This window comes from Amblyomma mixtum, chromosome 4, assembly GCF_055824585.1.
Source record: "Amblyomma mixtum isolate Tamu chromosome 4, ASM5582458v1, whole genome shotgun sequence".
Lineage (NCBI taxonomy): Eukaryota > Metazoa > Arthropoda > Arachnida > Ixodida > Ixodidae > Amblyomma > Amblyomma mixtum.
Window position 1 is genome coordinate 87,268,646 of NC_143015.1, and position 26,934 is coordinate 87,295,579.

General features: G+C 43.9%; 1 protein-coding gene across 1 annotated transcript; it reads right to left on the reverse strand.

The window, feature by feature from the left end:
* Window positions 1-383: 383 nt before the first annotated feature.
* LOC149347314 (uncharacterized) lies at window positions 384-23,967 on the reverse strand. Its single transcript, XM_089541543.1, has 10 exons — window positions 23,904-23,967; window positions 15,165-15,214; window positions 14,522-14,560; window positions 11,720-11,755; window positions 8,319-8,412; window positions 7,458-7,597; window positions 4,081-4,128; window positions 3,314-3,349; window positions 2,467-2,626; window positions 384-505 (listed from the first exon to the last, which is right to left on the reverse strand). The coding sequence occupies exons 1-10, from the start codon at window positions 23,965-23,967 to the stop codon at window positions 498-500; spliced, it is 675 nt and encodes a 224-aa protein (XP_089397669.1). The 3' UTR covers window positions 384-497.
* Window positions 23,968-26,934: the final 2,967 nt, after the last annotated feature.

A 26,934-nucleotide genomic window follows, 5' to 3' on the forward strand; every position in this document is an offset into this window, starting at 1 on the left:
ACATACCGTATATTTCAAAGACGTCAACATTTATTGAACCGAAGGAAGGAATGGGAAATTTATGTTTAATTTATTTGTTGGGATGATAAATTTGAAAGAAGACATGCGATAACTTTGTCTCTAAAAGGTAATTGATCAGAAAGCTAAGAGACGTTGTAGTGGACAGCTGTTCAATAATGAAAGTGGCAAAGCTCCACCGAGCATACTTTCATTCTTTGTAGGACAAGTCTGCGGCATCTGTACAGTTCAATACGTACTTGAACTCTAAACGAGCCGCTTAGTTGAGAACAAGACACAGGACAAGGTGAACTTTGAACAGAGCGCGTTTATTGCTGACGCTACTGATTCGCTTGATTACCTCGAGAATTATGTGTATAACGAGTACGACATCTTTATCTTCTTGTTTGTGAAGTGCGCAAGAGGCAGAATAACTCGTACATCTTGGACGATACAAAACATTCTTGCTTGTCGTAGTCGTTTCACTTAGGCCAGTGTTGTTAGACACCTGCAAAGGAAAGTGTTATTTCAGATTCACAATTTCTAAAGTATAAAACGTACCAAGGACCAAGAAAGACACTGCAACCAGAAAGTGAAAGCTGCAGATTTTGTGCACGTTTCTTAGACGCTTAACAACAAGCCTATTTCTGATTGCCGCAATGTTTTTCGATGGCGCTGTTCCATTTGTCGCCCTTAGCTTCCCTGCCCGAACTACTTTGGCTAAAATGAGCGGCTTGTGCGGGCGCACATTTTCTTTTCAATATTACGTTACATAGTAAAGGGAAGCAAACCAGATATATATTCAGGGTGAGGTTTTCTGTATATTTCCTTTCTATATTTGGTTCCCACTTTCCAAGGGAACTTACGAATATGCGAAAAAATGATGTAATTCAAAACCCATCCTCGATTCATCATTTCAATATAGGCAAACAATTCGAGATATTTATATTGTCTTTATGAAAACAATCCATGGCACTCCGTGTAAAACAGTTAAGTGCGCTTGATTTGCAAGGCTGAGAAAGCGAAACAAATAACAGGATAAATAATTTGCCCGACGTTAGCGATCGATTATAGGAACAAAATTCCATCAGCATCCTCATAATTATATCTAAAAAACGCCGCATTACTGGCTCCCTGCGATGGTTGCCGATGGGAACTTCAGTATAGGGTCACCTTATGTGCTGTAATTCTGTAAGTCTTTATCATCATCAGCAGCAGCATGGCTACATTTACTGCAGGGCGAAGGCCTCTCCCATGTCACTCCAATTAACTATGTCATTCGCCAGTTGCGGCCATTGTATCCCCGCAAACTTCTTAATCTCATCCGCCCACCTAACTTTCTGCCGCCCCCTGCTACATTTGCCTTCTCTTGGAATCCACTCCATTATCCTTAAGAACCAGCGGTTATCTTGCCTTCGCATTACATGCCCTGCCCAAGCCCATTTCTTCCTCTTGATTTCAAATAGAATGTCATTAACCTGCATTTGTTCCCTCACCCACTCCACCCTCTTTTGATCTCTTAACGTTACAACTATCATTTTTCTTTCCATAGCTTGCTGCGTTGTCCTTAACTTAAGGTGAACCCTCTTTGTTAGCCCCCACGTTTCTTCCCCATAGGTGAGTACCGGTAAGATACAGCTGTTGTATACTTTTCTCTTGAGAGATTTTTGTAAACTACCATTCATGATCTGAGAATTTCAATATTTTGGAGGACTGGCAGATTTTAACGGCGCGAAGGCTAACTGGAAGTAAAGCATCATAAGGAGCCAGGCTGTAAAATGTCGGCAATTTCCCGTCAGTGCCGCGAACACTTGTGCATGTGCCCTTGTGCATGTATGACATGCAGAACCTAAATTGTTGTTGAATCTTCAAGGACACTTTGTTGATAGCAACTTTTAATTTCGATGTTTAGATAAAGAAACATTCAATCCATCTTTCTTGCTTTTTTGACGTTTTCTGTAGCGAAAGAGGCATTCCTCGATAAGAATATTATAATTGAAAAATCTTCACATTTTTAGCCCAACTACTCTACTCGCACTCGCTATTCGTGTTCAAGACTGGTTACCACTCCGTGATCCCCGAGAGACCTGAATAGGAATGCAGCCTAGCCCCAATGATCCGCGTTTCAATTTTACATGTTGCCATATTTTGAGTGGCAAAATGTTCGTCCACATGGCAACCTATAATTCACATATTTGTTCTTAATTACTGCCTTATGAAAGCCCTACTTTCGATGAAAGTAATCTCTTCCCAGTAGAACGCAGTAATGTACTCAGTGAAGGCTAACCTCAGTTGCACTTTAATATTGATTAAGAAGAGGAAAATAAAATAATATGTCTGGTCCCTCATGAGGTACAAAGCTAATTAAGGAAGGCTGTAAAGGTCCCAAAATCATATTAATCGTCGCTCCAGTGAAAGTCTTTGTGGGCGCCGATGTGGGGAGTTTTACAACGCCAGGCTGCAACTTACATGTGACGGAGAGTCTGATGGCAGCAGCCACTGCCAGACACGCAACCTTTATTAAAAGGGTGGCAGTCACAACAGCGCTCTCCAACAAGCCTGCACAGGCGCAGGCCAGCCCGTACAGAAGGCTGCCAGGATTCGAACCAAGAAGCTTTTTCAGCAGGCACTGCAGAGATCCAGGATTGTTACTTGTCAATGTAGGAACAATTCGCGGCATTTGTAGTTCCACTTCTTATAAGGAGTTATATTGTATTGAGGACCTGACGCGCTTTGATCTATGCTCATTAAAGTCAGGTAGCGTGCTATCAGTCTGCACGCTGCGTGTACGTGCAAAATTAAAGCAGGCGTTGTAACTGTAACGTTTGCGCAGTAATACCAGAATTCCATGTTTACGTTTAGGGCTATCACGTGTAGCCGCCGTATATATCTTCCGAAAGCCACCAGAAATGCATGCGCAGGTGACGCCGCAAGAGCAGTTGCAGGTCTGCTCATGGTAATTGTGTGCGCATACGCTGTTGGTGGCTAGAGGAACCGGTATACGATGTGGGTACATGCCAGCACTAAGCTAAATAATTCAAACAAATGATTTATTTGTGCGGCAGCAGCAGCATAGACGCGAAATTTTGCTGCTTGGCTGGTCATATGTTTATGAAGGTTATTTAAGGAAAAATCCTAGAACATGCAGCAGTTCAGCATTTCATATGTTGTCGCATATTGCTTGTCAGAGCGCGGTGCTCCGGTTTAAATAGAGCCCTAGCATTCCTAACGAGAATAAATACTTCGTGATTCCACAATATTTTCGGCTGCCAGCAAAAGAAGCTTAAAAATCTCGGTATCATTGCATAAGTCTTACCAGCAAAGCATTTATAAGGCTGACGAGAACGTTGTCCTGAAACGGGAAAGAAATGGCGAGGTCACAGAAAGCACCGCTACGAAGCAGGTGTGAATGAAACATAACACTGTAAAAAACAAAATGATCTGTTTGCCGTTATTCTTGAGGCGTTGGTAGGCACTTGAGAACGCGGTAGTTTTGATGAGCGCGTTTTAACGTACTTAATACGGAGAAATATTTCTTGCATTCAAGGAAGGGGCTACAATTCCTGGTCCGCTCAAGGAATAAAAAGGGTTTTAAGGCTGTGCATACCAGGTGGCAGAAAGCAATGAAAAAGATGGTTTGAAAAACCACAAAGAAAATGAATGTGCTATAGCCCGCAGTTCAGAGTATAAAGATGGAACAATTTACAACACACAGCCACTCTTTCAGGATGTTACGGAGAAGAATGTAGTTTTAGATTGCTAAAGATTTGTCTATAGAAACCTTTCGCGATATTTAAAGGCGTTTGAATTCTGAACACACTTAAATGATATGTCACTGACCGTAAGGAAGAAACTGCTGCCCTCCGATGGCAGGACCACTGTAACGTTTTATTTTCTTCAAGAAATAATGATAATATATACGCAGGCCAGTTTCCAGCTATTTGATTTTCGTCTGGTTACTGATGCCTTTTGTTTATGTTAAGACGGGTTATTGTAGAGATTACAGTGTGGACTCTACATAAAACGTTAGTTACTATGTCACAAGGACATGCGCAAAATAAGAACTTGAATGCACTGGCTTACCGTGCAAGGACCGCCTTCATTGCAGAGGAGGAGAGAGTCGGTGAAGCACTGAAAGGGAATGATTTTCAAGCATAAAGGCAGGCCATTAGATTTCAGTAACTCATGTCACCAATCGTCCTGACTGTAGCGAATATCTGAGCAGAGGTTTACAAATGTAATACGTAATTAGTATTTGAAAGTTCTACTTTCATTTCACTGATTTTTTTTGACGGCGCTAGAGGCACATTGGGCCTCTTAACTGAAAAGCTCATCAGCATCATGACATTGAGGTAAGAATTTTTTGCAGACGGTCTGCAAGAGGCTACTGTAGGGAATATACCCTGCTTGGTGTTGGGTTAAGGCGGGCGCCTATTTCACGCGCTGTTTACAGCAACCGAAGCAGTGGAACCAAGCAGTGGAAGTCTACACGTGTTTTCACGCAGTACACCGCTGTGTATGCTTGTCACGGCCCTTGCAGCGTCTGTAAAAAGACTGCGAAGTCAGATTTGGAAAGAAGTGCAGACAGAACAGTGACTTTAGCACTGGTCCTTGTTTTTCTATTTCCTTCTTATGTCCATGCCAGAGCGTGCATTCTTTGGCTGATAATCGAGCATTTCTTTGCCTAATAATCCACCCACTTAAACTTTTTTTTGCGCTCATAGCCGTCAGCCATTCTTTTAAAAGGCCGCACTTAACCTCGGTTACCAAGGTGAAATATATTTGAGAGTGCCAGCACTAAGCCCTACATGTGCCTTTTGACCGTGGTATACCTGTATCACTTGTGCGTTACATGTCGCATTCGTCCAGTAGCAATCAGAAGCTTTATACTGCTCGCTATGAAATTTAATTTTAGCCAGTGTGAACCGTGTGGATGTCCCGGTGAGGAATTTCTCTCTGAACATAAATGCGTCAGCTAGCTGAACGCAAATCCATAAGCCACTTACACAACGGGAGTGAACTGCGCTGTGCTAAATGGAGCTGAGCTAATCGGAGCTAATCGCAGCCAGGCGATGTTCAAAGACTTAAAAACTTTACTTCGCAGCTTGAGAGGGAAGACAAGCATCTTTGCCATGTTATGACGTGTGGATGCATGTTCTGGAGATGTGGGTATATTTATGCGAGGAGTAGATTAGCGATTTCCGGATGTGTAGTGTATCAGACGGGTCTATTTTTCAAGCATTCATGAGCCTGTCTAAACTGTTTGTCTAATATGTGGAGTACTAAATGAAAATTTTACTTTTCTTGAAGATTACTACGCGCGTCTTGAAGAGCTGCTCGCGGAGGCGCTATTCGAAGTTCGTCAGCTGGCTGGCAGCTGAGGCAGTGTCAGGTGGGATGAAGGGGAAAAATAATATTTAAGCTTCGTCTTAAGCTCGTCTTAAGCTTCTTTTAACGCCTTGTCTTATGCATGTAAGCTAAATAGAACTGGAGAAAGTGGTGCTCTTTTACTGCATTCAGTAAAGACATTTCAAACACTTTAAAGGAACGAGGACATGCTAGTTATGTATTTCTGAATGTTTTCTTCCTGACGTCCTTCTGCAACCGGTGTGTCTGACCGGATAAACCAACCTCAAAAGTGGTGTTTTATGGTGACTGATGTATCTTATTTAAAACTGTAAATGGGTCAAATGACGCAAATGAAACCTTTCAACTTTTGTAGTAAACTTCTATTTTATGTGGCAATAAAGATGACTTCGTACTGTTGAATTTCGGATCTCCTTTTGAAAACAAAAATATCGACCAGGAACTTTCAATTTGTATTTTTATTGAAGTGCTATGCCAGTAGTCATCGATAATATTATTTGATTATAGTTTCTGAGACTATTTTTTGTGATAAATGACGTTTCTGCCTGTTTTGGGTATCTATGGAAATTTCATTATTAAGTTAGTCATGTCTCTAAAAGTAACAACTTGAGAAAAAGTGGCCTAAAAACGAAATAACTTCAATTGCGATGAAATGCAATTTTCTATCTGCGCCATCGGCTGCAGGGAGGACCCATCAGACATGCAATAAAATTGAATGAGGAGAACTGCCGGCTTTTTTAGAAAGATTGTTCTGCTGGTTAACCAGGTTGTGTTATCGTCCATTAGAGTTCTGATTTCACGCTCGAGTTAAAGAAAGCGGCAAGAAATTATATATGTACTTTGCAGAGGTACATAGCTGGCTAATCTGTTTCAACAATGAAGTACCGAGAGATGCCAAGTAAGGAGACCCAACTACATCTTTTCTGCGCACACAATTACACACAGGTGTTTTTATGGTGTCCTATGCTGATGAACGTATTGTTTAGGACCACAACAAGCTTATGCTCTCCCTATATTCGCGCAATGCAAAAACATAAGGCAACCGGAGAAGAACATAAGGCTTGGCTGTGAATCCGGGTTTCACCTTAAAGGTTTCTCCAACTCAAAGTAAACAACCAAACGGGAAAAAAGTCTAATTTTTGCTTATTTCTCTACTAAAGCCAAAAATACCTTTATATATTACACATGCAGTGAAACTTAGTCGTAAAGCAGAAAAAACTGTGCTCTAAATCGTTAATTTTTTCAAGATGTCAGTCATGATATCAATGAACTTGGTTGCTTCATGTTGAAAGTACAATTACATTCAGATGAAGTGTTAAAGAGTGATTAGATAAATAACCTCTTTTTCGTAAGCAAAACTGTGTCTACGCTCCCATGTAAGCGGTTTTCACTTCAAAGACTTGATCCCAAAAACTGTGATGAGCGATGTCCGCGCGGAGACAATGCAGTCACTTTCTCAGGAGCCTCGGGTCAAGCGAGAACAGTTTCTTAAGGGTTAAAGATGTATTTTCGCGCCCAGATTTTTCTTTTACATTTGTGTACGGGACTTTTACATACAACTACTGCGTCGACTCACTATTCTGGCAGAAAATGTAAATAAAGGGCATTCTCATTCCAATCATCTTTAAAATTGGCCATCACTAGGAGTATAACTTCACAATTAAAGTTGAAGTTCCGGAAAGCATACCAAAATAGCAACACAGCACAAATCGTTCACTTGCTGTCACTGCGAATCTAGGGACGGACTGGTGTGAGATATGAACCCAATTAAAACTACCATGCAAATAATAGAGTGCACTTCTTATATTAATCGCATGACATGAGCTCTGCTTTTTACGTCAGTACCGCTGTTTGGCTGCCGGGAAAAAAAAATAAAACTCAATGGCATACTTTAGATTATTTACTTGGCCAGACAAATTGCATGTGGCGATCCGTGTTTACTAGTTAGTCTATAGCGCATCATCTCAACAGAAGGGCGCACTGCAATAAATTATTCTCCACCTCATTAAGACGAGTGACGTAATTATGCGATCTGTCCCCTGGCGTCTAGTGATGAAAATAAAATTTGTGGCATCGAAGACGGCCGGAGTTACCTGTTCCAGGTTGAGGTTTCCGGGAAGAGTAATGGTGATCGGTTTCTTGCAGGTTTCAGTCCCCTTAAAGATCTTATAGCATCCTTGCACGTTAGAAACGCAGCACAGTGGCTTGAGTATGGCCGAGAGGTTCACCACATCTACAGTGACATAGCAACATAGCAAAATGAGTCAACCATGCTCCCAATCACAGCGCTTAAGAACTAAAGCGAACTGCTATCCTAAACGCTAAGCTTTTCAAAGCATTTGTGCATGCTTTTAATTGCTAAGTGAAAACGTATTGTGAAACCTTGGTAGTTCGAACATCTGACAGCTTACCGGCTGAGAAAGACGACGTTGAAGATGAAAAAGGCATTGAGTATTGCGAAGAGTTACACCAGTCAGCTGCCTGGCTTTACATTGCCATCGCTGCTAACTCATGCCGTGATTTTATGAATATATCATTTGAGCTCATTAACAAAGCATAATTGAACGGTAGCTCAGTAACATATTCAGGATAAGGACTACTTGCACCGAAAAACGTGCCACCAAACATTGAGTAACATTTTAAAAAGGCACATATTACCTGATAAGGCAATTCCGATAATTGCTAGGAACGAGCCATGGGCGAAAATTTTCTTCTTTTTCTTGAATCATAACTTAAATTTTCTAAAATAATTACTTTAAGGTAATCTAGATAATACGTTTTCGTACGCAATAATGCAAAGTTACTTAGCACTTATGCGCCGTCATGTTTATGTTCATTACGGCCATAGAGCAGTTAATAATAAAACAGGGAGGGAGATATTATTTCTATAAAAAAAGGGCACGCCCCTTAAGAGCTGTTAAAATCTCAGCTAGTGTGAGACGTAATAGACTCACCCAGGCCTAAGAGGCTGAGGACGAGTTCGATAATATCGAGCAAGGCAGCCACAGCACCCACAGCATTGATTTCCAGTAGCGCTGATATGAGGCACTGCGAAGCAACAATTTCTCATTAGCAGTCAATGTGTTCATGAAAAAAAAGACATCATGAAATTAAGAAGCGACTAGTAGTATCACCGGGAAGCATAATTTTCTCTCATTTCTGTCCGGAAGAATATTAGCCATTAGAAATTACGGACTTTAGAAGAGAAACAACCGCATATGTACATCGCTGCTGTGTAAGCTTGCTCCTTCTTTCAATAGAGGATAGGCCTGCATTGCATGCATCAGCTCAAAGGTGGGGAGAAGAATTGTTAGGTTCTGAGAGTACGGCATGTTATGTTATCCGACAGTAAGGTCGTTTGTCGTTGTTGTCCAAACTGGAACTTCTTTGGCATTTCGTGTTCTGCAAAAGTGAATAAGAAAGCTTGCCTATTTCGCTGCATGATTTTTCTTGTCTTCTACTGACCTCCCTGTGTTCGCACAAATATTCCCGGCCTGGTTGCATCTCCTCCCCGCATATTGAAAAAAAAAAAACAGAGTTTTTTCTCGGTTCTTTAAACCGGGCCAAACCACTTTAAGTACATTGTTCATATTATTCGCGAAATTATCACTACGCTGAGATTCGTTTAAAAGGGCTACCTACTTGAGATGCTTTGATATTTCAAAAATGTCTGCACAGCCTTTGTAAAAACTCTTTTTTATGTGACTAGCCGAACGACTTCACAGAAGTGTTATGTTATGGGCAACTCCACTTTATAATGAAATAGATATGTATTTTATGTCTTTCAACTTGTTAACGTAAAATGCACCAAATTCTGTATTTAAGGAATAATGCTATCTTTACTTCGATTTCATCATTCTTTATCGTCTCACTTATGCTATTCGGTCGTAATGCTAGTTGCTAAAATTATGCACACATTATCCAGTGCGCACTACACGCTTCCCTCACGGCTCTGATTACAATCAGCACTTCCGGAAACGAAAATTCTCCAATTACCGATAACTAATGGGGAGTTTGTGACATGGTTATGTAAAGAACAAATTCTTCATTATCATACAGTCGTTACAGCAGCACCGATTTTTCTGACTCTCATCTCATGACCGCAAATCACCGTACTGCGTTAAAACGAGTCAGCCAATGTAACTTGATCACGTCATCGTACATGAGGCCACAGAAAAACTAATACTCGCTTTACATCGTATACGACATGTTTGCATTGTCGCTGGTACGAAATAATCTTCCCGCAGAAATAATAGCTGCAACCTTGGGCAGTAACGATTCTGGCCACCTCTTGTCAACTCGACCGCAAGTAAAAACTACAAAACCAGTCAGAGAGCATTTAGAGTCAATTTCAGAGGCCAGATATATTCTTTACCTTCACCAATAAAGAAAAGCGCGGTGATAATTTTAAGCCCCAGTACGGGTGCCATGGCTGTTATCCAATCGCTCACCTTGGTGCTCGGTCGATAACCGCCTCCGCCACAAAAGTAGTGTATCGGGAAGCAATAAGTACGCTTCTTTCGCAATAGCTCTGGTAAGAGTACACAGAAGCAGATGTGTGGAGGGTTTTTGTGAGCGTCATGTCCAGCTTTACATCCGACTCTAGTGACTTCCAACTGCTAGCGATTCGAAGGCATAACAGAGGAGCCTCGTAGCCCCAAAAAATGTTGGCTGGGTAACAGAAAGAAGCTCTGCTTACACTGCAGCCAGTATCTCTTCCGGTTTATTCGTTAATTTGACCTTTCCTTTTCTCTCAGCTTAAATGCGGAAAAAGTCGTAACAAATCGCGCACCTCGCTGTGAATCGGCTGCATTCTAGCGCTTCGAAGTCGCAGGCTAAAAGGCGCTTTCCGACCCAATGCTGAAAGTTGAGCGCATCTGCAGAGTCGACCTAGCCACACATCCTTCTATTTCGAAATATCGCCGCCGTCGCTAAGGTTCCGTCGTAGGCTAAAGCGGCGAAGACGGTTTCATTTCAAACTTAAAGATCTGGGCTTTCCTTCAAAGCTTCAATTAACGGAAAGACGATTCCGCTGAACACGGGTACTGTTATTAACTGGTAGAGAGAAGCGTTGCTAGCGCCGCGCCAGCGCCTCAATCGTACTACAGACAGAAATGTGCATTGAAACGCCAGCTCTCAGGGCCTGATCAGTTGCAACAGTAAGACAAATTTGCAAAGAAGCCGCTATACTTAGCAGCACTGGCAGAACAACCTGCCGCGTCGAGCAGAAAATATTAGGGCGATATAAACGACGACAGAGCTCACTAAACGTTTAGATATCTCGCTTCCTTTAATAGGTGTCCCTGCGAAAGCAATAACAGGAGAAATTCGCCTGACGGTAAGCTCAATACCCGGCCATTGTGTTCCGATTTCGAGCTATACGAAATGCAGAAGCGGCTGCTAACTTGAGCTCTATCTGTTATCTAAAGAACCCAAAAAAGACAAATTACAAACTTTCTCTACTGCGCTATCAGCAGTGGCTGCAGACTTAAAAAGGCGTATTAATAACCACAAGGCAGAAGGGCAGCCGATCGAAATTCGCTATTTATTGCTGATAACATTCTAGCATGGGTACCAAAGCTCGCGATTCACTGCAAATTGTTTGTAGCTTTGTGTGCCACTGCTGACATGCTAAAAGCACAAGTGGACTTTGTGTTTCGCAGTAGCTCAGGCGGACACAATCGTTCTCGCGACGTGCAGTCAGCGAAGGCCAACACGTCCGGCGCCTGCCAGAAAAAGTCATGCGCCAGGGCAGGACATCTTGTACTTGACAGTCATCACTTTTTAAGCCACCGGCAGGTGCAATTTTTGACATTTTAATTTTCAAGTGTTCTCGGACGCTGTCATGCGTACCGCATCTTTGGAGGTCCTTACCGGATGACTCCAGCGTGACGTACGACTGTCAGGAAGGTCTATCGTCACCCTTAATTATTTGCGCGCCGTATAAGTACTCACTTTTTCCTGTTTGTCGCCTTAGCACTAACGCAGTACCAACCTCGAAAAATATTTCAGCGCCTTGAGCTTGTTGCAGGCAATGAAAAAGCACAACCGAAATGTGTGCCTCGATATCGGTCGCATGCATTCGAGTGTAAGCACAATAGGTTTGTACTAACTCGAGCATACAGTACGCTTTTTAGTGTTGATTTTGCAACGCCCTCAAAGTATAACAAATAATTCTCTTTCATAACTGTTCGGGACAGTGGTCTGGATTCGGAACTCAATTTTCTGCGGTTTCCTAACGGGCACTGAGAAAAGCTTTTTTCCAGCAGCGCCCAATCGCGAAACACTCCCAGTGCTGAACAAAGTAAATTCCACCGCACGAATGTCGACATGCGCTAATGATTATAGTACTCACCTGAACAAGCTTGCACAGGGCTGCCACAATGTCCTCCTGAGTCGCAAAGCAAGATGAAAAAAAATTGTATGCGCATTAAGATCTTGGTGTTATATCGTTTTTCCAACAATCCTTTTTTGCATTCGTTATTTAATTTCTTCGGGAGACCTGCCTGACACTGCTCCTTCCCATGAGGCTGTCGAATCAGCGCAGTCGGCATATGCTTTGCTACAGGGGAAGTTCGTAGTTATTTACGTGACAGTAATCATTTTCGCTCAGCTTTTTGTCCTCTTTCTTTATGCCCCTTGCCGCAATAGCTGGATATGAAACCAGCGCCTCGTTATTGTTAACCTCCTCACCTTTCCTACTGCATTCTCTCTCTCTGTCTTTGTATATATATATATATATATATATATATATTGTGACGGACTAGAAGACGACGGAGCGGGCAGTGGCATGGGCAGGAGTGCTCGGGCTAGGCTCGCAGACATTACATCAAATCACCGCCATCGGTCGTGTAGTCCTATCTTCATCGCTTGCAGTCATCTAACAATATATACAGGGTGTCCCAGCTAAATGTAACCAAGCTTGTAAAAAAGAGGATGTTCCCTAGCCCAGTGAGACCAACTGAGGGTTGTTGACAGTCGCGTGTCCTAGTGTGCGGTAGTTTTTCATTATGCAAAAGTAATTAATTAGCAGAGACTAATTAGCTATCTTTTTAATTATTGCCTTCAGGAAGAAAGTGTCAATGCAGGAGTTGTAGATCGCATAGAAAAATAACCGTTTGCCGTGTTTCCAACCAAGTACCACTGAGACAGCTCCTTTTATTCGCTTAAAAGAAAGCCCGCGAAATACAAAAAGAACCACCTGATATATATATATATATATATATAGGTTGCGAAATCATAAAGTACTTGACTACTTACAAGAGTATATAGCGAAGTATACGCTTCATTAAAGGAAACATATTTATTTGACTCGACGTTTCGATCGGCAGACCGATCTTCTTCAGGAGTAATTTTACTTTGTTAATGCATCCCCTTTTATTGGCGTGGGCACAGTACAGGTAAATATGTTTCCTTTAATGAAGCGTATACTTCGCTATATACTCTTGTAAGTAGTCAAGTACTTTATGATTTCGCAAACTATATATATATATATATATATATATATATATATATATATATATATATATATATATATATATATAGGTTGCTAGATCTCACATGAACTAGATCTCATATGAACATTTCTTTTTTTGCGCGACGTTCTTCAAACGATGGTAAATTTCGTGCTGCTTACGTATCAAAGAGAATATCTTGCGTTCCTGGCAGTGAACTTACGTAGAAACGATTTCATTTCGTTTTATCTTGTACCCACCTTTCCACCTCTTATTGAAATCACACCGCTCGCGAAACCAGCTGCTGTCAATTTAGTCACTTGGCTATGGACGCTCTCCGCCGCCAGTGCTTGATAGAACAGCATCATTCTTTACTGTTCATGATTATTCGGAACCAAAATACGAGGGAGTTTTTATGGTTGTACGACGAAAAATCTGACATTTTCTGGCCGCTTTAAAGCTTAGAAGAATGTCAAAAAAACAGTAGCTGGTTATCCTTAGGCAGTTAAAAAGTGCTGTTAAGGCCTCTCGCAGATTCTTTTAAAACCTTCTCAGCATCAAAATCCACTTCTTCTGCGCCTCCCGTCAACTTCCTCTTCAGTTGTCCGTGTCTGCTAGCACAGTACACCAGCTTAAAAGATGTTATTGGGTCGAGTTGCGCCCACAAAGAATTCAACATTCGATGGCCGCTGCAACAGCAGCAAAACATGCTCAGCTGTTCTCAAAATCAGAATGGCTGAGCTTAAGGCTTTTAAGTTTAAGGCTTTTAAGCTTAAGGCTTTTAAGTTTAAATTTGACTAGTGTCTTCGAGATGCGCCGCCAAGAGTAACTCTAAAATACTCTAACAACATTGGAGGAAAACCTGCTGGCAACAAGGGTCTGCAGCGAAGGGATAAAGCCCCACATGGGTGGCTCTCAGCATGAACAAATATTACAAACCCTCGCTGGAATATGGTAGATTGTTTTACATGTTCGTTATGTTATGCCTTCCAGACAACAAAAGCACTGCAGCATTGGGGACAGAAAATAAAAATTCGAAGCTAAGCAAAACTTCGAATAAACTAATACACAAACGAAGAACTTGGATTGCCGACGAGTAAATGAACGGCAGTGCGTCAAAAAATGCGACCAGCAGCGGAGCGGATGTTAGTATTTAATATCTCGCGGCAGATCTCTTTAGCGTCTACATCCGCATTAGGTTGGCCTGCGATGGGACGTTGCAGACGACCATACCAAGTGGACTCTAGATAATCGCTATATCGCGAACTTTTGCCGCTTTTTAAGCGAGGCTTGTTTGCACTCCTTTTTATAACTTTCTTTCGATTTTCATTATGCCTGATGGCAAACAGCTCGGATAAAAAAAAAATCTTCTCCGACACACATGCCGCAGTTTTACAGCCAAATTTTCCTATTTTTTTTCTGGGGTGGGGGGGGGGGGGGGGCATAAAATATTCTCGGAGGAGCACCGGTGACCGACTTCCCTAAACAGTCCTAAAACACTTCAGTGTTTCCAGAACTGAAGTTCGTTCATATGCCGTGCTCATACATTTTTGTTTTTCTGCTATATATATTCGCTTTCCCAGCTTTGCTCTTTTCCTTTAGCACAGATGGCGACCCATTGCCACTCCGCCGAAACTTTTTGTGCATTGTATTTGACTCTTTCTTCTAGTTGTTGTTCCAAACGTATAATAAACGCGACTTACCACGGTTGCTGTGCAAAGATCCAGAGAGGTCCCAAGGCACTGAAAAAAAGACATTCGCTAATTAGTGTGACATTTTTTAAAGGATTATTGTAATTGCATTATATCTTTTAGATTCTGTTCTGCCTGGTCTCAAGAGTCAAAATATTGCAAGTTTTTGTTCCGCCACCACTTGTATATTTAAGCTTTGACGAAATTTCAAGTTCCTTATTCAGGAGATTGTGAACTTTGCAGTCCTTCATATCTTCATATATCAATCAGGCATTTAGATGCGCGTTCTATTTCAAACATTTACACAACCAACTTTGTTTCCAAGACGTTTTTACTATGCATTTTCGCGAATAGACGTTTTGTAGCACACACATGTTTGGCTAATTTCTGCTGCATTGGCGGCGTAATTATAAGCAAAGACGGAGGCCATGCGCACAGTCGGAAGTTCAAAACTTCTGCTCGAACGTATATCTGGAGACCAGGAGGCATTTTTGACTGATGAAATTTCTACTATAAGCGATGACCACGTTTTCCTTTAGGGCATTTACTGGAGAAAAAAAAACCTTGCTTTCAATGGACCGTTTACAGCCTCACATTCATGGCACTCAGCTGTGCTCTAAAATGGTACCAACGACAATGATGTAGTTGCATTCACCTTTCCAATGTCCAAGATGTTCGGCAGCGTGGCATTTAGGCATTTGGGGGCTGGAAAAGAAAAAATTGTGCTTGTTACCTGAAACGTCTTAAGATAACTACTACTGCTATAGCTAATCCGTTACAAGAAATGCAGGTGAAACACGAAGAAAAGCGCGCAAATCAGCGTCACTCGAAAGCCGCTTTAATCTCCTTGGTGAAGACAATGTCCTTTGCCGTCACAAAGTTGCATTCTGAGGATGCTCTTTTTTTGCAAGTCACTTTCCAGTTACTTAAGAGTGGAACCTACTGAGGCTTTGTTGGCTCAGTCATGTATAAAAAGGGAAGCCGAGCTTTTACATGTGCCCGTACCCTGTCATTTCGTAATTCGCCGAGCTCAAACTCCGTTTCTCTTTGTATCTCTCGGTTCAATTTAACTACGGCTGTTTCTGCGGAATAAAGTCATGCTGCCTTATATTTTCTCTTTATGAACCTGCATTTAAACATACGTGGATTTTTTTGTTCTGCATTCACACCGATTATCTGTCAATTCTGTTTTATTGAATCACATATTCCCCTCTCCAGTGGATTTTCTGGATGAGGTTGTAAATTAATTGAATAGTGAAATAAATATTTACTGCGTTTGCTAGCACATGTGCGAGACTAACCCATTTCGTTTGGTGTTTGTCTTTCCTTCTTTTAGTACTCGAGGTCATTTCTTTACCAAGCGGCGCGATACTTAGTGGCGATAAATGAGCCTGTCTGCTTCATCATTTTCATTTAGTGCCTGTTTATTTGCACTGAACGACGAGGCGTGTGTCCAGAAATTGGGCTTTTGGTAAATTTTGATCGAAAACGATGAGTTATGCATAAAACCGTTTTTAGAGAGGTACAGATCCTAAATTCATTCTTTTCTCTTGCTTCTCTGGAGCTGTGCGTAAGATATTACGAAACATCGATTTCCGCGGGAGATTCCCCTGCGCTCAGTAAAAAAATTGATAAGTGAATTTCTTTCCCCGCAGAGTTCGGGTTACGCTTTCATTAGCCGAGCAACACTAGCGACGGGCCCGTTGTGTATCACATCACGCGAGGCAGAGAGATACTGCACTAAAAAAATTGGAAGACGCTTAAGCTTCGCCTTTAGGAGTGAAACGCGACAGCGTGTTGCAGCGCTGCCATGGAGTGGAACGCCATCGTCCGTTCAGTGTGACGCCTTGGCCGTTGGAAACCGCTTTGAACGCAACGCATTTCTGAGTAGAGGAAATAGTAATTGTCTCACACCTGGTTATATGTGAGACAATTACTATTTCCAGATATCAAAATTAAAGTCAACGGGAACGAGGTCCCGAAAGTAGATTAAATTAGAATATTATATATGATTAACAACCGCAGGGGTAGTAACAAAAGCCTGATTAAAGAGTTTTTAAGAAGACGTCCAACAGAAGGAGTGGCCTCACGATGGCAAGTAGACTCAGACTCGTACAAGCTTTTGTCACGAGCAGATTCTGCTAAGCGAATCCATTCCTAAATATCAACAAGACCGAAGAACGGGAAATAAGCACCATAATTAAGAGATGCACGAAGTGCGCTCTAGGGCTCCTATAACTACTTCTAACGACATTCTAGAGAAAATAGGGCTGCATAATGAGTGGAAAGAGCTGGCTGAGGCAGTCGGATATCCCAGAGAGAGCGACTCGCAGGAACGACGGCAGGTAGACAAATCCTCGACTGGGTAAACCTACTAGCGCCCGGGGAAGGCAAAAGTTTCAGGGAAAGCATAGATCGAGAAATCAGAAAGCATCTATACATCTCGCCCATACCGAAGAACATGCACCCCGTACACGACGAGGGGAGGAGGAAAAGCAGAGCTAAGCACCTCGATAACAAATTGGACAAACTGCCGCCAAGATCGGTCGCCTACACCGATGCAGCGATCGGGAAAGAAGGTGACGTAACCTCAGTCGCCCTATTAGACACCGGGGTCGCCATAGGAATCGAAAGAAACCGAGATCTACCGCCGGTAGAGGCGGAGGAGATTGCAAAAGCCATTGCCATTGCACGACCAGGCGTGAAACACGTCGTCAGCGATAGCAAAGCGGCGGTTAGGAATTTTAGCAAGGGTGGAGTCGGCAATCGTGCTGCCAAAATTCTGAACGAGTTTTATCTCGCCGAAAGCGTGACTATAATCTCGACTCCAGCACACGCCGGTCTCGCTGGCAACGAGGCTGCCCACATGCTCGCCCGTTCCTCGCCACCTCGGGTGCTGCGGACGCGTCCACATCATCATATAAAAGCACAGAAAGTATTGGTACATTTATGGATTTTACCGAAAATCTGAAGAAAGACCGGAGGATATATCCGCCACCGGATAGATCCCTGAGTAAAAAGGAGTCGTACGACTGGAGAAGACTCCAAGCTCGAAATTTCTTCTCGCCACTGTGGAGGAGTAGGACCGGTGCCAGAGGGTGGAAGAGGGACGGTGCAGAAACCGAAATTTGTAAATTTTGTGGACACGTGGCAACATTAGATCACATAATTTGGAGATGCGTTCGTGCCTCAGGGCGCAACGCGATTAAAACTAGCGATGAATGAGAGACCACGCTGAGAAGCTCCGACAAAAAAACTCCGCGCTTCGCCGTCCGCCTGGCGGCCGAGGCTGAAGACCTCTTCTCCTAGACGGGATCAGATGTCCTCCGGCCGCGGTGCGGCAGACTGCTTCCGCGGACGCCTGCTTGCGGACCCGAGGTGGCTACCGCGCCATATTCGGCGGAAATAAATGTTCTTCCTCCTCCTCCTTGTCTCACATCTCGGTGGACACCTGAACCCAGCCGCGAGGAAAGGGAGGTAGGTGGGAGCGAAAGAAGAGAGAGAGAGAAATAGGTGCCGTAATGAGGGGAACGAAAATTGGATTTGAGGAAAGGAAGTTGCAGTGACTGTCTCATACATCTCGGCGGACACCCGCAGCCCCGATTACAGGTTCCTGCCGCAAGCTCTAATTCCTGCAGCAAGCTCTCAAACTTAACTAGTGCGTCTATGCTTCTCGAAACGCTGAATGCTATTACACCATCTGGAATATTCTGCGGCAAACGGTTGACATGATAGATTTTTTTATTGCGTTAGCAATACTACCGTAGGTTTCGCCTCGTCGCGTAGCCCGGGTCGGTAAGGGCAGATGACCTTGAACAGCGTTGCTTCAGTCGCGCTCCGCCAGATGGCAGCGCCGTCGGCGCGCCGCACGGCAGCGGCGCCGAGCAGATTGCTCTGTCTACGACAGATGGCGCCACTAGGAGATCCGCCACTTCTCGCCTTCGAAGCCGGCGTTAGCAGCATTGGCGCGCAGTGCATCGATGGCATTCGAATTATATCGGTTAAGCAATTATCCTAATTTCTAGTCAGACCACATATATAAAGAACACCGAGTACTAAATTGGTCGAGTTTGGGAATCGAACCTGGGTCTCCAGAGTGCGAGACCAGCACGCTAACCACTCCGCCATGCCAGCTTTCTTTTTATTTATTGCCTGGCTTTGACACATAACATTCAACAAAACAAACAATCAACAAAGCACACTAACCGCTATGTACTTATACACGGCACTGTCGTGGTTAGCCAGCATGTATCTGGCTTCGTCAGATTAAAATTCACGCAAATTGCACAGCGGCTGTAGTCTTGAAAGCCACTTCGGAGGCTCCGCAGCGGCTCTCTGGATGGCCAGAAACCAGTCCATGCTTTCCCGGAAGTAAGTTCGGGCAGATCTTGCGTCTTTGTCATAATGATAGCTTCTCATTCTGGAGCGCCATATACAATGGAGGCCTATCAGCATTATTAAGTCAAACGGTACCCCATCCTCATTTTCTACAGATACGTACCGGATGCCATACGGGTCAAGTGGTAATTTTTTCTTTAGGATTCGCTGCAATACATCCCCAAAATAAACCTTTTCCCAACAGTGTAAAAACACGTTGTTTAATTTGCAGAAAGCCGGAAACAATATCCGCCATGCCACCTCGATGGTTTGGAATGAACAAAGGCGCGTTTAGTGAATACGGTGTCTTTGTTCGCTCCCATCTTTCTCCCTTCCCGTTACGGCGAGGTTCAGGTGCCCGCCGAGATATGCGAGACAGATACATATCCTTTCCTCAAAAACCAATTTACTACAGCCGAACGGGCGATGGCGTACTGTGGACTCCCTGGCAGCGTGCCGGAATGGTCACGTGACCAAATATGACGGCGACAGGAAGAAGCGAGAAAGCGACAACGTGCACAAGAGACGCCAGAACAACGTGAAGAGCGTCTTGCAAAGCGTCGTGCTAAGGATGCAGCTCGGCGACAACGTTCTACCGCGCAGAGTGGTTCCACGTCATCGGTCACCTCGGTCACGTCATCGGATGCAGCTCGGCGACAACGTTCTACCGCGCAGAGTGGTTCCACGTCATCGGTCACTCTCAACACCTGACCACTCAGGAACGCCGCAATGCTACCAGGCGAAAGCAACGCGCCGAAGAATCGGCAGAAGAACGCGCGCACATTACCCGGTTTAACCAGAGCTAAACCACTGCCATTTTTTTCCAACCCAATCAGCCTTCCCTTCAACTAAGGCTTTAATAAAAGTTTTCATCATCATCATCATCATCCATGGTGCCGGCAACTACAACTACTACGCTGACGGCTTTTCCACCGAACGAGCTGTATACGATGGTGCGTAAACGTCTGTGTGTGGGATACTGAAAAGAGCGCCACAGAACTACACAGATAACAGGTCGCGCTCTTATTCTCAACCACAACATATCCGTCGCTGTCGCTGAATGTCGCATTGCCACGTGGCGACCGTCAAGTCATTTGTTATTTTTTTAACTTTAACCCCAGAGTAAGAGATATGCGGGCTGTGAAGCATCACATGCGAGCGTGGAGTGCTAGCCTTCGGTCGCAAGGATGCAGATGAGCAGTGGAAGCAGAAATTAAAACACGGCCGGGGCACTCATGGCGCAGAGGCGCGTGTGTTTGAAAGCAACTGGTTGAAGCAGCAGTGTGTCAAGTTCGTTCAGCTGTGTGCTTGCACTGCTTCCCCCCCCCCCCCCCCCTTTATGCTTAGAAACTTGCAGAGGCACCCGGCGAACCCAGAAGCTGCATTTCCGTACCGATGAAAGCCTGCATGACAAATTTTGCATACGATAAGAAGTCCTGATAGTCAATACAGTAGATCAGTTAAAACCTTGTAGACTAATCTCAGCTACGACCCGGAAGACTTTTATTTGGTAATGCCTCTGGGATTTTTCGCTCACGGCCAACGCCGCCGACGACGACACCTGCTTTTCTGCGACAGGGGGCCCCTAACGCGACCGCGTTAGTAGCGCTTTGTCCAGTTGCTGTAACTCCTACTACTGATGCGGGTTATCGTAAAGGTTGCCGGGAGTTAACCTAACAACACAGCGATTATATTGCAGCATTTGTATGCGTCACGTCCACTCATATTCACTTGTCACGTCGTACACTTGTTTGACAGCCTGAAATCGAAACTGAAACTGAAAGTTATTACTGCTTTTGCAGTGCTTGAAGTTGCTTTTTTATTTTTATTTTTTGCAGCGCATCAATGAATGAAATGAGAGGCCTCATAGAATATAAGGACTTTAAGCGAGGAACCGACCCGAAATAATCGATAAGGAATCTTCGGCAGCTAGCAGACTGCCCTCTACTTCATGGTTTGAATGGGCAGGAAATGAGACTTGGATAATTACAACCTCTCTTAAGAGCCTTAGAGATTCTCGTACGGCATATTTTTTATATACAATTGGAACGATGTGTCCGGTTAGTTTGCAGCCTTTTATTGCGAAATCAGACCTCATTAGGTATCGTTCTAAATTACTGGCTGTCACGGGCGTTCTGTTCGCCGGCACCATCGAATAATACATTGCTATATTCATAACTTTTCGTCGCACATTATAAGCAGCATTACACCTCCCACGTGACCGTATCCTTAGCGTAAGGAATCTTCGCTGACCCTGGCATTGTGAGGCTTCGGCGACATATGCGAGGATAGGATCTCGTGAAATTTCTTAAGATTGCGGGCACTATACTCAACATGAGAGAATCAAGAATGTGAATGCCTGTAAGATGAGTTTTGTTTGAATCTGTAATTCACTTTCTAACATAGCATTACTCTGTTCGTGCAGAGAAGCTTTTTTAGATTATATTGAGGCACGGATATTATCAAATCGTGTACATTTTCTTGACAAGCATGCCAGAGAAAACGGAACATTGATGCAGAGCTGGAAAGGTGGAGAAGGAGAGCATGCAGCCTTTGCAATCTTGGAAGCGTCATCAACTTTGTCATGATTATGTATGAGGTTCTTATTGACGCAGATTTGTGTATTGAATTACAGGAAACTCTAAATTTGGCCCGCCGCGGTGGCTCAGTGGTTACGGCGCTCGGCTGCTGACCCGAAAGACGTGGGTTCGATCCCGGCCGCGGCGGTTGAATTTTGATGGAGGCAAAATTCTAGAGGCCGGTGTACTCTGTGGTGTCAGAGCACGTTAAAAAACCCCAGGTGGTCGAAATTTCCGGAGCCCTTCACTATGGCGTCTCTCATAGCCTTAGTCGCTTTGGGACGTTAAACTCCATAAACCAAACCAAACCAAACTCTAAATTTGAGCTATGGCTGTTATGCCTAATTTCTGAAGCAGCTAATCGATAATGAAAAAAATAGAAATAAAAACAAAACACACATCATTTTTCTTGCTAGTGCTACCCTTCATTTATATACCTATCGGTTCGCAAGAAACCAAAGCTGGGTGAAAGTTTAAAAAAGGTTCCTGTCTTTATTTGATATTTGATTGAAGTAGCGGCCAGCGCTAATTTACGACCTTCCCAAAACACCCTGAAGCTGATGTTAATTCCCGAGTTTTGCTGCAGCATCAATATTATTTCTTTAATTTTTAGGTGTGCCTAATACATTCTACCTTTATCATGTGTCCCTAATTTTCCAGGGCACACGTCAGATAGCCAGTGCACATCGGTGCTATGCCCAAATGAATGTAGAATCCGGAGACGCTTTCACAGCCAAGGGCAAGCTGCTGCAGATACATATCGAGATGTCATAAATGTGAGAAGAGTGCTTTTCAATTTTGCGCATGTTTTAGAGTTGCGTGGTCGCATTCTATACGAATAGGACGTGCAGAGAAAAGTGTTTGCATGCTCTATGACATTCTTTTCAACAGCCAGCTTGGGCACAGCCGTAAATGTTCGATAACCTTACGTTGAGTTTTGACAACTGACCCTCAAAAGAAAATAACTTTGCGGTGATTTTCCTGCATGTACATTTTAGGGCTTTGTGGACATTGTTCTAATCTGATTATTTTTTGCTTTAGGTGGAAGGTGGGTGGTAATATAATCTCAGCCTTCCGCGGTAATTCTTATGGTAAAGTGCCTTTAATGAGCGCCATTTGCTCCGCCCTAAAGAGAGAAAGGTGTGGCCTTTCCTGATTAGTGCAGCGGCAAGTGTTTTGGTTTTGGTTTTATGGAGTTTAACGTCCCAAAGCTACTTATGTTATGGGCAGTGCCGTAGTGGAGGGCTCTGGACAATTTCGACCACCTAGGGTTCTTTAACGTGCACTTACTTCGCACAGCACACGCGCCTCTAGCATTTCGCCTCCATCGAATTGCGACCGCCTTGGTCGGGATCGAACCCGCCTCGTTCGCATCAGCTGCCGAGCTGTCTAACCACTGAGCCACCAATGTGGCTAGCTGCAAGCGTGGTCTTCAAACTTGCATCTTGCTCCACTAAAGTTACGCAAATTGTGCATAGTTTAGCATCACCTGCTCAATCCCACTGCCTCGGCTGCGCTATGAAAAAACTGGAGCAGTGAATAGAAAGGGGATAGGAGGATAGTTCGCTACCGTTGTCACCAAAATAGAATCAAATATACCAAGAACGCAAATTACGTCAGCGATAAATGGTTTAGTCAATATAGGCCGACGTGACCACCTGAATGGCTTTAAGAGAAAAGGCCTCCAAATCAATAATGAAGCAACTAACCGATAATGAAGCAATACAAATAAAAACAAAAAATGTGGCGACACTAAGCTTGAGAATGGGAACACACGCGTTTCCTGCACAAATTAGAGTGAAATAAACTTGAGGAACACACTGCGAGCCAAACACATCTGAAATAGCGCTAACTGGAACACAGAGTCCCGGCGATGAACAGCCTCTGGTGGATAAATTGTAAGCTCATATCCTTCTTGTGGTTCTGTGATCGCTCACAGCGAATGTATCATGAGGCATTAACACTTATTGCCCTGGACTAGCTTGGTTCAAAAGGCGCCATGGTTACCATGGTTGGCCTGCAGAAGAGGTGCATTCTTCCCAGGCGTATACCCCAGAGAAGCCGAATCAATCAAACAGGGGGAAAACCTATACCGTTTGGAAAAGCTTTCGGCACCCTCCGGCACTGGGGATCGCAGCCCGCCAATCTGCCTCACTTTAAGTACAATGGTTGCTTAATAATTGCTCTTTTAGAGACTAATGGTTGAAGTAACTCTGTGAGTCCGCTCCAAAGCAGCCCTGGTTACCGATGAAGTCCCTTCTGGTTCAGAGTAGTATTCACGAGAATAGGAAAATTAGCGTCGGACACAACTCTGCGCATCATTTCTGGTCGGACGAGAGGCAGAACATTCAAAGAAGGCAAGCATCGCAAGAGCCTAATTTCCCGGGACTAGAAAGACAAGCCCTTATTACGTTATCTTCAAAGAGGAGTCTCCTTACGAGTGGTGGTCGTTGCCAGAGCAGCAGGCATCAGCAGGGCCAGGACCAGGATTACGGGAGCCATGGTGAAGGATCGTGCACTTGGGATGCGAAATCACTCTGATGGACTCAGATGAGTGCAGTAACTTCAGACTATCGCGACGAGTATTTATCAGGCTTGGGAGAATGGACATTTGCTTTTTCTTCCCATAACATGTGCTGTCCAGAGTTCCTGAGCTGAATTAAAACATAAAAGGGACGGAAGGAAGAGTGCACAGGACGCGCATATTTAAACCTTAATGTATCTATCGATTGCTTCAAGCGATAAAACATGCCATGAGTCCGACTGTAGTGGAATGAACTCAATTAGTTTATTGCGTGCTACATTTGTAGCCGCTGCGTGCGAGAATATTGACTTGCTCTCCTTGACAAGAGCATTTTACGCGCGTGCCCCGTGGCTTCCGGGAAGATGAATCAGCTACCTGTACATTGGGTATGGAAACCATACCTACGCGATTGGAAAACACGAGCGTCAGGGCTTCCTGCCTTAGTAGCGCTTAGCATCAAAGTGTCCCGGATATGAGGAGGCTATTTTTCATTAGGGGTCAAGTGGACACAGTGCTTCTGCGATAAGCGCGTGCGTCTTTTAGGTTCTGACATACAGCCATTTCCTAAAACACTAAAAGAATTTAGATAACACGTATTTTGGGCGTACACGTGCCTTCAAAATCAGAAACTCCAGAGTTGGGTTTCTAACACAGTGAAATATTAAATTGTCGTTGCTAACAGTAAGTGTTTGTGCTTGGTTCTGTTTGGTTTAGAGGCGCATAGGCATCTAAGGCTATCATGCGCCAAGCTCTAGCTATTTGGAAAAACTTTTCCTGCAGAATATTAAGAATATGCAAAAACCAAGGGTTGTGTAGAGGGCCTAAAAGTTAACGTTACCTAGGGATGTCAAAGAACGGAATTTTCGAAATGAATAATAGTAAGACTTTTAAAGTAGCTCGGAAACTTCAGCCACCAAACTTGGCTGCGCAAGGGTCTAGAGGCTCCCAAGCAAACAAATAATGACCCCGGACTACTCAGGAATAATAAAGTGGCTGAAGTGTTTCACAAAATCAAGCAAAGCACTGAATCAGAATTCACAGCTTCTGAAGAAAATAGGCCTCTCTTAAAAAGCTGCGAATATAAGGCATACCAACAATTGCATTATCACCTAAGAGCAGCGTTGTGTGAAATGGGACTCGTTAAGTTGAATTGACATTAGTTCTATAGCGCATAGGTAACCAAGGCCATCCTGCTCCAGACACAATGTTTAATGAGTTGTTGAGTGGTTAATAAATTCAAACTTTAGAAATATTATAAGTTTTTATATATATTATAACTTTTTAACTATAAATATTATAACCTTTTATGCCTTCTTGTTCCTTTTACTTGCTTGTGTGTCGGGTATTGTCAGAAGAGCAATTGTGAATGATTTAATTTTTGAACCTGATTTCGGTTTGGTTTGGTTTATTGGGATTTAACGTCCCAAAGCGACTCAGGCTATAAGAGACGCAGTAGTGAAGGGCTCCGGAAATTTCGACCGCCTGGGGTTCTTTAACGTGCACTGACATCGCACAGTACACGGGCCTCTAGAATTTCGCCTTCATCGAAATTCAACCGACGCAGCCGGGTCGAACCCGCGTCTTTCGGGTCAGCAGCCGAGCACCGTAACCACTGAGCCACCGCTTCGGGGCCGGAACCTGATTTCATATTTTTTATGTAATTTGGCTGTTTATAGATGAGACATTACCTGCCATGATGCTTTCTGAGCACTACGACAGACGTACCGAGCTTTTAGCTCTTGCCTTTGTAATACTCACGAGGTTCCCCTGTGTAGGGTACCTGCGAAACGAACCGCGAGCTGCAACGTTTTAGCAGCAAAAGCGCCTTTGGAAAAAGAGTTTTAGAAAGCCTTAATGTCTATCAGAATTAAAACCACGCGAATTGTATCATAACTGCAGCACATAGCCCCGCCGCGGTGGCTCAGTGGTTATTGTGCTCGGCTGCTGGCCCGAAGGACACGGGTTCGATCCCGGCCGCGGCGGCCGCATTTGGATGAAGGCGAAATTCTGTTTAGAAAAAATTTTATTTACATATGTACACATGCCAAGGTTACTAGATACATTCACATTTACAAGAACACATGACACATGTAAGGCGAGACAATTAAAGAGGTACTATAAACATTTCTAAGTAACTAACAGGATTGGGCGATGTAAAATAGGAATGCATATATACTTATTGTCAGAAGAGCGAAAAGGCAATAACTGGACATTGAAACATTGAAAAGGATACTTTAGCGCCAGTTTGGCCTAAAAACCAAGACAATACGACCGTTATTTACAGAAATAAATGGGCATGACCACTGTCGGAGAAACTCTTCCTCACCCAAGAAAAAGAGTTCCTCGGACAAAAAACTGATCAGCTCCCGTCGGAGACGGCCGAGAATTGGCCACACAGCGCGGCGTCGAAAGCCACTAGCGACCGCGGCGCATCGACTGCGCCATAAACTAAAAAGACCTCCAACTATTAACAGGCGAGCAAAACGGCCGCTGGGGAAGCGGCCGCGGGAGACGAAGCACGAAATGCCCTGCCCACGAAATCCCGCATGAACCGCGCGCCAAAAGACACGCGCTACAACACAGGTGACTTTAGCGTGGCGATTAGATTCCGGGAGCGGGCAATTCGGACAGGTACTGGAGCGTAACACACCCCACCGTTCTAACCGATCACAAGTAGGGAGCACTGCCCAGCCAAGTTTCCAGACAAAGTCACGTAGATGATCTGGGAGAGGTGTCGACGCTAAACGCGCCCACTGAACCAGGCGCATAGGTGAGCGGCGAGACGCCGGCACAACAGGTAACAATAGCGTGCCCATAATGTCCACCACACGGCCTGCAACGATGTTGACAGCAGGTGCTACTGCTCTAACATGCCTGTAAAAGGCCACTGATGAAGCGTAGAAAGCTGTAGGTTGCTCTGACTGGGGTCCATGATTAACAGGGGC

What these genes read in the sequence shown, in the direction of transcription:
- LOC149347314 (XM_089541543.1), bottom strand. Translation starts at nt 23,967, where the DNA reads ATGGCTCCCGTAATCCTGGTCCTGGCCCTGCTGATGCCTGCTGCTCTG. An exon ending in TCTGGCAACGACCACCACTC is followed by an intron (nt 15,215 to 23,903) that starts GTAAGGAGACTC and finishes TTTCTTTTCCAG; the next exon opens with CCCCCAAATGCCTAAATGCC. An exon ending in GAAACCTCAACCTGGAACAG is followed by an intron (nt 4,129 to 7,457) that starts GTAACTCCGGCC and finishes ATTCCCTTTCAG; the next exon opens with TGCTTCACCGACTCTCTCCT.